This window comes from Chiloscyllium plagiosum, unplaced genomic scaffold (assembly GCF_037043375.1).
Source record: "Chiloscyllium plagiosum isolate Xiang-an unplaced genomic scaffold, Cpla_swu_hap1 HiC_scaffold_12, whole genome shotgun sequence".
In the NCBI taxonomy this organism is placed as follows: Eukaryota; Metazoa; Chordata; class Chondrichthyes; order Orectolobiformes; family Hemiscylliidae; genus Chiloscyllium; species Chiloscyllium plagiosum.
Genome location: NW_028270150.1, coordinates 29,891,296 through 29,904,134, shown reverse-complemented (window position 1 = coordinate 29,904,134; position 12,839 = coordinate 29,891,296). Strand labels below are relative to the sequence as shown.

Sequence of the window (12,839 nt, the reverse complement as noted above, 5' to 3'; positions counted from 1 at the left end):
ACGGTGGAAAGGACGATGGATGAAGACTCGCCATCTGAGGTAGTTTGGGCTGAGGTTAGGAATAGGAAAGGTGAGGTCACCCTGTTAGGAGTTTACTACAGGCCTCCCAATAGTCCTAGAGACGTAGAAGAAAGGATTGCGAGGATGATTCAGGAGAAGAGTGAAAGTAATAGGGTGGTTGTTATGGGGGACTTTAACTTTCCAGATATTGACTGGGAAAGCTATAGCTCAAGTTCGTTAGATGGGTCGGTGTTTGTCCAATGTGTGCAGGAGGGTTTCCTGACACAATATGTAGACAGGCCAACAAGAGGTGAGGCCATACTGGATTTGGTTCTGAGTAACAATCCAGGCCATGTGTTAGAATTGGAGGTAGGTGAGCACTTTGGGGGCAGTGACCACAATTCGGTGACTTTTACTCTAGTGATGGAGAGGGATAAGTGTGCACTGCAGGGCAAGAGTTATAGCTGGGGGCAGGGAAATTATGATGCGGTGAGGCACGACTTAGGATGCATGGCTTGGAAAAGTAGGCTTCAAGGGAAGGGCGCAATTGATATGTGGAGCTTGTTCAAGGAGCAACTATTGAGTGTCCTTGATAAGTATGTACCTGTCAGGCAGGGAGGAAAGGGTCGTGTGAGGGAGCCGTGGTTTAATAAGGAATTGGAATCCCTTGTTAAAGGGAAGAGGGCGGCCTATGTAAAGATGAGGCGTGAAGGTTCAATTGGGGCGATTGAGAGTTATAAGGTAGCCAGGAAGGACCTGAAGAGAGAGCTAAGAGCAGCAAGGAGGGGACATGAAAAGTCCTTAGTTGGTAGGATTAGGGAAAACCCTAAGGCTTTCTATAGGTATGTCAGGAATAAAATGACTAGGGTAGGAATAGGTCCAGTCAAGGATAGTAGTGGGAAGTTGCATGTGGAGGCTGAAGAGATTGGGGAGACACTGAATGAATACTTTTCGTCAGTATTCACTCAGGAACAGGACATTGTTGCTGATGTGAATACTGAGTCACAATTAATTAGAATGGATGGCTTTGAGGTATGTAGGGAAGAGGTGTTGGAAATTCTGGAAAGGGTGAAAATAGATAAGTCCCCTGGGCCTGATGGCATTTATCCTAGGATTCTCTGGGAAGCTAGGGAGGAGATTGCAGAGCCATTGGTCTTGATTTTTATGTCCTCGTCTACAGGAATAGTGCCAGAAGACTGGAGGATAGCAAATGTGGTTCCCTTGTTCAAGAAGGGGAGTAGGGATAACCCTAGTAACTATAGGCCGGTGAGTCTCACTTCTGTTGTGGGCAAAGTCTTAGAGAGAATTGTAAGGGATAGGATTTATGAACATCTGGATCGGAATAATGTGATCAAGGATAGGCAGCATGGTTTTGTGAAGGGCAGGTCATGCCTCACAAACCTTATTGAATTCTTTGAGAAGGTGACTAAGGAGGTGGACGAGGGGAAAGCGGTAGATGTGGTGTATATGGATTTTAGTAAGGCATTTGATAAGGTTCCCCATGGTAGGCTACTGCAAAAAATACGGAGGTATGGCATTGAGGGTGAGTTGGAGGTTTGGATTAGGAATTGGCTAGCTGGAAGAAGACAGACTGTAGTTGTTGATGGTAAAGGTTCATCTTGGAGTGCAGTTACTAGCGGTGTTCCGCAAGGATCTGTTTTGGGACCATTGCTGTTTGTCATTTTTATAAATGACCTGGAGGAGGGGCTAGAAGGTTGGGTGAGCAAGTTTACGGATGATATGAAAGTCGGTGGAATTGTTGACAGTGAGGAAGGATGTGTCAGGTTACAGCGGGATATAAATAAGCTGCAGAGCTGGGTAGAAAAGTGGCAAATGGAGTTCAATGTAGGTAAGTGTGAAGTGATTCACTTTGGTAAGAGTAACAAGAAGATGGGGTACTGGGCTAATGTTTGGATACTTGGTAGTGTGGATGAGCAGAGGGATCTTGGTGTCCATGTACACAGATCTCTGAAAGTTGCCACCCAGGTAAATAGTGCGGTGAAGAAGGCATATGGCGTACTGGCTTTTATTGGTAGAGGAATTGAGTTCCGGAGTCCTGAGGTCATGTTGCAGTTGTATAAGACTCTGGTGCGGCCGCATCTGGAGTATTGTGTGCAGTTTTGGTCGCCATACTTTAGGAAGGATGTGGAAGGGGTGCAGAGGAGGTTTACCAGGATGTTGCCTGGTATGGTAGGAAGATCGTATGAGGAAAGGCTGAGGCACTTGGGGCTGTTTTCATTGGAGAAAAGAAGGTTTAGGGGTGACTTGATCGAGGCGTACAAGATGAGTAGGGGTTTAGATAGGGTTGACCATGAGAACCTTTTTCCACGTATGGAGTCAGCTATTACGAGGGGGCATAGCTTTAAATTAAGGGGTGGGAGGTATAGGGCAGATGTTAGGGGTAGATTCTTTACTCAGTGAGTCGTGAGTTCATGGAATGCCCTGCCAGTAGCAGTGGTGGACTCTCCCTCTTTATGGGCATTTAAACGGGCATTGGATAGGCATATGGAGGATAGTGGGCTAGTGTATGTTCGGTGGGCTTGGACCGGCGCAACATCGAGGGCCAAAGGGCCTGTACTGCGCTGTATTTTTCTATGTTCTATGTTCTATTTTATAGTTTTTTACCAGTACTTTATAAAAACTGTTATAATCATCACAGATCCAGTCATCAAGGATCAGTAGTTTGACATGACCTTCAACTTTTTATGCATGATACAGTAAAAAAGCTTTACAATGTTAAACATGTTGAACAAGATAAAACTGTGTTTTAATCATTGTTCATTCTTTTGTGTGTGCTTCAATTGAAAGCAAATGTTAGACTTATTATCTTCTGGTGCTTCATCCTGACCCATTTTTTATGCAGTTTTTTTTTGTCAAGATTGGTTTGCCTCTGCATTCTACTCTCAGAAGCAGGTTGAGGTTATAGATACCAAGTCTTCCATATCCAGAATGGGAATTAAACCTATACTGCTGGTTCTTTGTTCTGAACCACAGACTTGCTTCCCAGGCAAGCAATACTTGAGTCGTATGAATACCAGACAATGACCATCTCCAATGAGAGAGAATCTAACCATCACCCCTGAAAACCGTGGCAGTACTATTGCTGAATCCTTCACTTTTAACGTGGATCAGAAACTGATCCATACGAGCCATATAAGACCATAAGATTTTGGTTACGAAAGCAGACTGGAAATTGGGAATCCTGCAGTGACTAATGCATGCCATCTAACTCTCCAAAGTCTGCCCACTATCGACAAAGCACAAGTCAAGAGTGTGATGGAGTATTGTCCACCTTGCCTGGATGTGTGCAGCTCCAACAACACTTAAGAATACTAATTTTTCTGTGGATTGAGTAAGTGGGATGAGACTGGGTGGCACATTTTTCAGCCCTCACTGACCAATGGAGCCAAGTAACCTCTTCCTGTGCCACCCACAAAGAAGGCCAACACAAATCAGGAAGACTGTTTGATTTACGCTCTATCTAATATGTTCGACATTCACTTCTTCTGCCATTGAACTGCAAAGGCAGCGGTGTGCACCTTCTCCAGGGTGCACAAGGCTATTCACCTGGGCTCCTTCAACAGCACCTTCCAAACCTGTGAGCTTTCTCGTCTAGATGAACATGGGCAGCATATGTCTGGGGCATCATTGCCTGTATTTACACTCCCCACCCGCTCCAACTACCAGCACCACCCCACCCAGACTCTTTGGATACGTTGCCACTCTTTCACTGTCACTGTATCAAAACCTTGGAATGTGCTTTTTGCACGGTGAGTGTACCCAGACTACATGGACTGCAGTGAGCAAAGAATGTGGATCAGCAGCACGTTCTTAAGGGAATAAATGATGCTCACATCCTGTGAATGTATTAAGAAAAACTTCACAAGGAGTTTTAGAATATTAATACAGTCTTCAAAACCTTTAAAGAGTTTAATACACTAAGTCAGGAGAGTTTATGCTTGAAGCAGACATGATGAAATCAATAAATTTTCTGACTTTAATTTCAGATTTCGGGCTTTCACCTTTTTTTTTAAAACAATCTAATCTATTAAAAGTTAAAGATTTCAAAACACTGACATTGTTCACCTGGCCTCCTGAACTCAACTAGAAATCTCTGTAGCAATATATTTATCTCAGTTAGTTTAGCCCTTTTCGCTGTTGACCAATGAGTAAATCAATAAGTGACTCCTTTTGAAATAACTTAAATTTTCAGGAGAAAAAGAGCGACTACTTTTAATGAAACCTTTGTCAGGTGATACTGAATTTTTGCCTCACGTTTTTTAATTTCTCTGGTTTAAAACTGAAAAATTATGGTTGATTGACTGAATGCCACTAACTCAGAAATGCTGGAATCCAAGTCGTGAGTTTTGAAGTATCTCACACATAAAAGAAAGAAAGAAAAAGTATGATCTGCTACATATCTTGATGCTCTGGTTTTGTGTGACTGGAATGGTATCATGTTTGATGCAAGTTTCATTAATATCAAAGATTGAGGCTAATAATTGCTGAATGAAGCTGATGGGTAGAAATATGACTTTACTTTTAGTAAACTGTGAAGACAAAAGGTGATTTCATGCACTGGAGACACAATTTATTTTTGTTTCTTCTCCTTGTAGCTGTTTCTGTCAGCAATCATGCAATTCTTGCTCAATACTGCAAAGATCACAACATTGGCCTGGTAGTGGTTGGACCAGAAGCTCCACTTGCTGCTGGTAAGCAAAAGGGCGCCTGGGATTATTGCACAAAATAATAGTTTTCCACAGCTTTAGGAGATTTGTTTAAAATTTGTATCACGAGATTTTTGAAGAATGATTGTTTCGCTCTTTTTAAACTGAAAAATTTCAAAACTATAGTGTTGTGAGGAAGGGTCGCTCGACCCGAAACATTAACCCTGCATTCTGTCCACAGATGCTGCTAAATCTACTGAGCTTTGCCCACAATTTTTGTTTTTGTTTCTGATTTACAGCATCCGCAGTTCTTGTGTTTTTTTTTACCAAAACTGCAGTGTTTTGTTCATTGGAGTTTCATAGCATGAAATTTAGGACCTAGATTTTTTAATAAAGCTAGCTCTCTAAAAATGTAGTTGTGTAATGGTAATCCATAAAATGGTGGAGATAACACCTCTGCAATAACATTTTTTACAATCCGCAACATGTACAATTTGTAAACTAAAAGTCTGTAACAGAAGACCCCAGCAACATAGTATCATACCTTTGTCTTTAAAAGGTGAGAGGATTGTGGTCCATGTAAACAACCGTCAATGAAGCATTGTTAGTAACATAAACATTAAAATGTTGTGAGGCCAGTACCAAACTCAATAAATCTTTTTTGATGGTGAAGTATTTTCTTTTGTGGATAGTGACTTTCTTTGAAAAATAACCAGTTGGCCTTTCATTTCTGCCATTGTCTTCCTGCATCAACACAACTCCAAGCCCTACATTGCCAGCTTTGATCACGACTTTAAAGGGTTTCAAGAATTTTTTTTAACACATTCATCTACAAATCTTGTGCTCGGAACTTTGGTTTAGTCAAGTTTTCTAGCGAGCTGCTGATTTTCTGGTTTTCCCTTCGTTCCTCTCCATTCCTGAGGTGGAAATTAATGTAGATGGAGGGTAATGGAGGTCTTGCTTGCTGGCTGGAGACCTGCCAAGACTCCTGCATCATTTACTTCTGAGAAGCATTGAATTAAGGACCAATTAGGCACCACAACCACCAGCATCCACTCCCTCCACCACTGACACTCAGTACACACTATTGCAACTATCTACAAGACGCACTTCAGAAATTCACTAAGGCTGTGAGCCAGCATCTTCCAAACCCTTGGTCTTGACCATCTAAAAGGACAAAAGCAGCAGACATTTGGGAACATCACCACCTGCAAGTTCCCCTCCTAGCCACTCGACATCTAGACTTGGAAATACTGTTCCTTAACTGACATTTGGTCAAGATCCTCAGCTATCCTCCCTAATGGCTTTGTAGGACTACCTAGACCACATGGCCTGTAGTGGTTCAAAAAGGCACCTCACCACCGTCTTCTCAAGGGCAACTTGAAGTGAACGATAGTTGCTGCCTAACCAGTGACACCCATGCCTCGAGAGTATTTTTTTAAAATTGCTTTCTCTGGGATCAGTGACCTTGGGTGAATGTCCTTCTCCCTGACAGGCATGTGTGTTGTTTGGCAGTGCCAAGGGAGGAGAATGGCTGCTGAAGAAAATACACCCAACATGAGGCCCAGGCTTGCCTTGAGACTTAGGCTGCAGGTCAGTGTGGAAAGGAGGAAGATTGCAGGGGAGTCAGCAGAAAAGGCAGCATGTTACTTATCGCCACCCTCCCAATCTGTCGATGTTGGGGTCATTCAATGAGTAACACCACCACAAACAACAGCACCATCACAGTGGTAGCAGCGGCGGCTAGGATATGATCCTTCAGTGAGAGCTGGCACTATTGGCAGCTTCAAAAACCATCCGTTAGCTTTTCTTGTTAGGATAGTGCCCCCATCCAGCTTTCTCTCACCCAGTTAAAGATATTGCTCCCTGCTACCAAACTTGCTTTGGAGGTGTGGTATTAAATTTCAGTGTTAATCTCCACTGCACTTGATTGATTGATAGATAGATAGGAGTGCAGGGAATATGTGCTGAAAAATGTGTTGCTCGAAAAGCGCAGCAGTCAGGCAGCATCCAAGGAGCAGGAGAATTGACGTTTCGGGCATAAGCCCTTCTTCAATTCTCCTGCTCCTTGGATGCTGCCTGACCTGCTGCACTTTTCCAGCAACACATTTTTCAGCTCTGATCTCCAACTTCTGCAGTCCTCACTTTCTGCAGGGAATATGTTATTTGACTGTCACATCCTCTTGATGAAGGACCTGGTTTAGGTTGTACACCTTGGAGTTTGTTGGCGTTGAAATCACATTCCTCTGCCCAGCAGTACAACAGCACACATTGTATATAATACAGCTGTGTTGAAGATGTTAAGATTAATTATTAGTGATGTTACCTTCAGACAAAGCTGATCAGTTGCATAGTTTCAACAAGTAGGTCAGGATGAGTCGAAGAGTGTGGTGCTGGAAAAGCACAGCTGGTCAGGCAGCATCTGAGGAGTCAGAGAATCGACATTTTGAGCATCAGCTCTTCATCAGGAATGCCTCTTCCTGCCCACGGATGCTGCCTGACCAGCTGTACGTTTTCAGCACCACACACTTTGACTCTGATCTCCAGCATCTTCAGTGCTCACTTTCTCCCAATAAGTCAGGATGATTTGAGCCTCTTATTTACTCCTTTGGCTTGCAGCAATGTTCAATTGTGTATCATTATTAAGGTATTCCCTGATTTAAATAAAGTTTTCTTCAGAGAGCTGCTTGTATTTGACAGTTCAATATTGTTTTCACTCTGACTTATAGATTTAGATAATAGGTGCAATTTTATTTGGAGATATAAAATACTGTCTACAATGCTGAAAAGTTGGTGTTAATTTCAGTCTAGATATTTACAAAATTGCCTATATTGTTTTGCATTGTAACGATCATGTATTCTTTCCAGTTTGGTTTTGTTTTGCACATTTCCTCCCAAGTAAAAAGTTTGCAATTTAATTTTACTTTTGTTTAGTGTGACTTTTTTTTTGTTTACACTGCTAATCTCCTGCAATCATACCTATCCAAGTGAATAAACCCAACTAAGCTGAGTATTATAGTCCATGGATGAGCCAGCAACTTCAGTCAGCTTAATCTCACAAGGACACAATCATTGCCATAAGAAAAGCTGGGCATTGACTTATGCAATACTGATTCCCTGTCAAAAATTGAGTCAGATTACTAATTATATCTATTTCTGAATTTGTGATAAAAAGAATTTTTCTTTTAGTCGTTCATGATGTAACATTTAATGTTGTCTCCCAGAACTTGATATTGAAGAAAGTGCAGTGTGTTTGTTAGGGGTTGTCCAGCTCTTCTTTATGTCAGTTCAGTGTCGATGTAATTTATATTAGATGACCGATATCATGGGAATAAGCTCTTTGGTTTGCTAACTGTGTGCAGTTGTTAAACCAATGGGCAAATTTGAGATTTTTAAAATTTCAACATCCGATCTGGTTCCTAATGTACTTACTTTGTGTGGTTAAAATGGCTCCCTTATGATCGTTTACAAATAATTACATTTTGCTCCAATATGGAAGCTGAAAGGAGTTAGGGATGAATTTTGGTGACTGAGGTGGGTACCAGAAGTGGAGTTGGGCTGGAGATGTGGACAGCTGAGGCAGCCTGGTCAGAACACACACCTCGGTTGTCGTGAACTTAATCTGGTTATATTAGAAAGTTTTAATGCTATCATCCCTCACACCCTCATCATGGCCTGTTATACTTCCATGTTAGCTCAATGCCAAATATCCCCATGCCAACTCCATGACAACTAACCCAGTATCTGCCAGTGGCAGACCAGGAGGCTATGTGGTGATTAAATAAAGTCTTACAAATTGAATACATCTCTCACCATAAAGACTTGATAGTAAAGTAATTTATGTTCGTGGTAGTCCATTCAAAGCTTTTACAACTCAATTACTTAATTTCTTATCAGAACACACAAACATTTCTTCAGATCCTACATCAAAGTCAGCTAACTCTTTATAGGCTGTTTAACTTGTCAACCAAACTATGAACACGAAACCCTTCTGAGAAAAATTGTAGCTTTTGGAACTCAGTCAGAGGTTGATAATTGTCAGGGAAATCTAGTTAAACAACTGTTGAAGTTACTAGAACAGATACTATATACCGGGCCCGACAATCAAAGTAATATGCAGAGTTTTTTTTTAAAAGTTCACTGTTAACTGCAACCTATTTTTCATACACTAAAAGTGGGAAGTTTTTTTTAAGAAGACCTTATCCTGTCTTCAAGAACACTTAAATCTATTCCATCAACTTGTGACTCTCATGATGCGGGTCACTTAGTCAAACTGGGTCTGTCTGAACAACACTGTTCAAATTGCCCTTGAATTTGAGTTTCCCCCATGTGCAAATCACAGCCCATCCTCTCTTCCCTAGCTGCAAACTGTTGGAAATGGAGTTGGGATTCTCACGTCTTGGTTCCAAGATTTTTTTTTGGAGATCTGCAGAGTTGGAAAAACTCCACAAAAATCCTGCCCTTGTATCTCAAAAACATGAATGAGCTTTCGAAAGCATCCCTTCTGTTCTAACCTGACTTTACATTCTGTGAAAAATTGAAGGCAGTAAGTTCATATTTAAAGTTACTTGATTTTATATTGTCTCACCTCAGCATTCGCAAATGAAAACAAAAATTGCTGGAAAAGCTCAGCAGGTCTGGTAGCATCTGTGGAGAACTTGATAGAAACATTAACTCTGATTTCTCTCCACAGATGCTGCCAGACCTGCTAAGCTTTTTCAGCAGTTCCTGTTTTTGTTTCTAGTTTCCGGCATCCACAGTTCTTTTGGTTCTCATTTCAACGTTGCTCAGTTACTGAGGTTTGTATCCTTGTTTAGGGGACTCATTTTTAAGTCAGAGAATCTCAGAATTGTTGTGGTGCAGAAGGAGACCATTCAACCCATCTTGTCTGCACTGTCTCTCTGAGTATTTTAACTTGGTGCCAATCTGTTGTCTTTTTCCCCATAACTCTAACGTTGGATAATTTGTTTAAATACAGACAGTGCCCTTTAAATGTCTCATTGTAACTTGTGACACAAGTTTTGTGTCATCTGCAAACATTGAAATTGATCAATGTGCCACAATATCAGTCATTTATATGGAAATTCAAGGAACGCAATATCGGTCTGTTGGGAACTCTAAATATTCTTACAGGCTGAAAAATACCAGTTAACCATTTACTCGCTGTTTCCTATCCCTCAGCCAATTTGTATCCATATTGCTGCTACCTCTTTTATTCCATGACCATCACTTTTCTCAAGTCTGTGTGTGGCACTATATCAAACAGCTTTTCAATGTCCACATATCAAATCTATATCAAAAGCCTTCCCCTCATCAACCCTTTCAATTATCTCTTCAAATAATATGCAAATGAGTTAAAAATGATTTTGCCTTAAAAAAATCAATGATGCTTGTTCTGAAACAGCCTACACTTAGAATCATAGAATCCCTACTGTGGAGATGCAGGCCATTCAGCCCATCAAGTCCACAACGACCCTCTGAAGAGCATCCATCCAGACCCAACCCCCTATACTATCCATTTCCTATGGCTAATCCACCTAGCCTGTACATCGCTGGGCATTATGGGCAATTTAGCATGCCAACCTACCTAATCTGCACATCTTTGGACTGTGGGAGGAAACCGACACAAACACAGGGAGAATGTGCAAACTCTACACAGACAGTCACCTGAGGCTGGAATCGAACCTGGGTCCCTGGCACTGTGAGGCAATAGTGCTGGCCACTGTGCTGCTCCACTTTTCCATATGGCTATTACTTTAATCCCAAATAACTGTTTCTCAGGGTTTCCTGTCACTAAAGTTTCTTGCTTCTTCAATTCAGTGACTGAGTTTCCTCCTATATTACCATGGTCATTTTGCACTGCAGTGATGTTGCTCCTGAGGAGGTTTGGGTGATGCCAAGGCCCAGGCTATGCAACTGCAATGAAGATATGGATTTTAATACCTCCGAGTCCGCACTTTCACAGCTCAGGAGCTCTAGCTTCAGATGTTATCTGTGCTCAGAACTGAGGTGAAATGTAGTTTGCAAATTCAGAAGTCTGTTGTTGTGAAAACATATTCCTGGCAGTGCAGAAGTATTGTGTCGGAGATGGTACAATTCATGATCTCCCTGCAGTTATATCCCCAGAGTGCTAGTGTCACCACAGCTCCCTCATTCTTGGCGAGGGCTCAAGAGAAGTGAAGAGGCAAGTGGCATGTTCAGCAAGGCTAAGGACTGGTGAGAGGGTGAGTCTGGGAGAGGCAGAGGCTGCAATTGAGAGAATCAGTGAGAGCCAGCAACAGGGTGGTCAGCATGGGACAAATGGTCCGTGAAGAATTTCACCAAGCAGGGTAAGCAGTGACAGCAAAGCAAGAAGAAAATTACCATTTTCCCTCTGCAGTAAATTTTAAAATTCATTTTATGTTGAAAGGATTTTCATTTACCTATACAGGAGGTTAGCCATAAAAAAAATTCAATTCACAAGGTCTGATGCTTTAATGCATTGTTTCGGATTAGAAATGTTCTATTGGACTAAACTACAGCTTTTATCTTGATTTAAATGGGAAAATGGCAGTCGCTTAAAGTCATGATTCCCAAGAAATCAACTACTAGTTGAGGTGAAGACTATATTCATGAACACTGGAATAGAGGGAATAATGCAGGATTTCTAATCAATAGTTGGCCGTTGATGGGTGTGAGATGAATATTATTTGGGTTTAAACATTGTTTTCCTTCTGCCCAGTTCTCCCCTTTCAGTATTCTCCAGCATCCGAGTTTAGATAAGGATCAGAAAACCATTCAAGACTTTTTTAAACAACAAATAATTTGTGAAACTGTCTGGCAGCGTTCACCATCTGTTGGCTTTCTAACTCTTGATGTTCTTCAGGGATTGTTGATGACCTGAAAGCTGCAGGAGTGAGATGCTTTGGTCCATCTGCAAAGGCAACACAATTGGAAGCTAGCAAGCATTTTGCTAAGGAATTCTTGGATCGACATGCTATCCCTACTGCTCGTTGGAAAGCTTTCACTGATCCTGAGGAAGCATGTCGCTTCATCCAGCAGTAAGCAGGACGTTCATCTACATACAGTAGTGTGGTCATTATATTGAGGTTTTGTTCTGGCGTGTTGCAGGCCTTCCCATTAATGTTGATGTGATATACGACTGATCTTCTGTAATTGTGTTTGCAGCTCCACAGTAAACATCAAGACCGAAAGCTGAATATTTTAAACAATAATGTCCTTGAGTCCTGACTTGCAACTAAATCTCAATTGCTACATTAAAGTTGGATTTATCTGCCTCCATGTTTTCCCCACACATGAAATACAATTTGGGTTTCATCATAAATTTTAAGAAAGTTCACCATGAGAGACTTGTGAGCAAGGTTAGATCTCATGGAATACAGGGAAAACTCGCCATTTGGATACAGAACTGGCTTAAAGGTAGAAGACAGAGGGTGGTGGTGGAGGGTTGCTTTTCAGACTGGAGGCCTGTGACCAGTGGCGTGCCACAAGGATTGGTACTAGGTCCTCTACTTTTTGTCATTTACATAAATGATTTGGATGCGAGCATAAGAGGTACAGTTAGTAAGTTTGCAGATGACACCAAAATTGAAGGTGTAGTGGACAGCGAAGAGGGTTACCTCAGATTACAACAGGATCTTGACCAGATACGCCAGTGGGCTGAGAAGTGGCAGATGGAGTTTAATTCAGATAAATGCGAGGTGCTGCATTTTGGGAAAGCAAATCTTAGCAGGACTTATACACTTATGATAAGGTCCTAGGGAGTGTTGCTGAATAAAGAGACCTTGGAGTGCAGGTTCATAGATCCTTGAAAGTGGAGTCGCAGGTAGATTAGATAGTGAAGAAGGCGTTGGTATGCTTTCCTTGATTGGTATTGAGTACAGGAGTTGGGAGGCCATGTTGCAGCTGTACAGGACATTAATTAGGCCACTTTTGGCGTATTGCGTGCAGTTCTGGTCTCCTTCCTATCGGAAAGATGTTGTGAAACTTGAAAGGGTTCAGAAAAGATTTCCAAGGATGTTGCCAGGGTTGGAGGATTTGAGCTATAGGGAGAGGCTGAACAGGCTGGAACTTTTTTTCCCTGGAGCGTGGGAGGCTGAGCAGTGAACTTATAGAGGTTTATAAAATCATGAGGGGCATGGATAGGGTAAATAGGCAAAGTCCTTTCCCTGG

At 41.8% G+C, this 12,839-nt stretch overlaps 1 protein-coding gene across 2 annotated transcripts in view; it reads left to right on the top strand.

Annotated features, from left to right (window-relative positions):
• Nucleotides 1-12,839, top strand: part of gart (phosphoribosylglycinamide formyltransferase) — a 47,528-nt gene that overhangs the window by 11,801 nt on the left and 22,888 nt on the right. For both annotated transcript variants that reach the window (XM_043701290.2, XM_087992583.1), the window contains 2 exons: nucleotides 4,617-4,712; nucleotides 11,533-11,707. In XM_043701290.2, coding sequence (XP_043557225.1) covers nucleotides 4,617-4,712; nucleotides 11,533-11,707 — 271 coding nt within the window. The remainder of the gene's footprint in view (nucleotides 1-4,616; nucleotides 4,713-11,532; nucleotides 11,708-12,839) is intronic.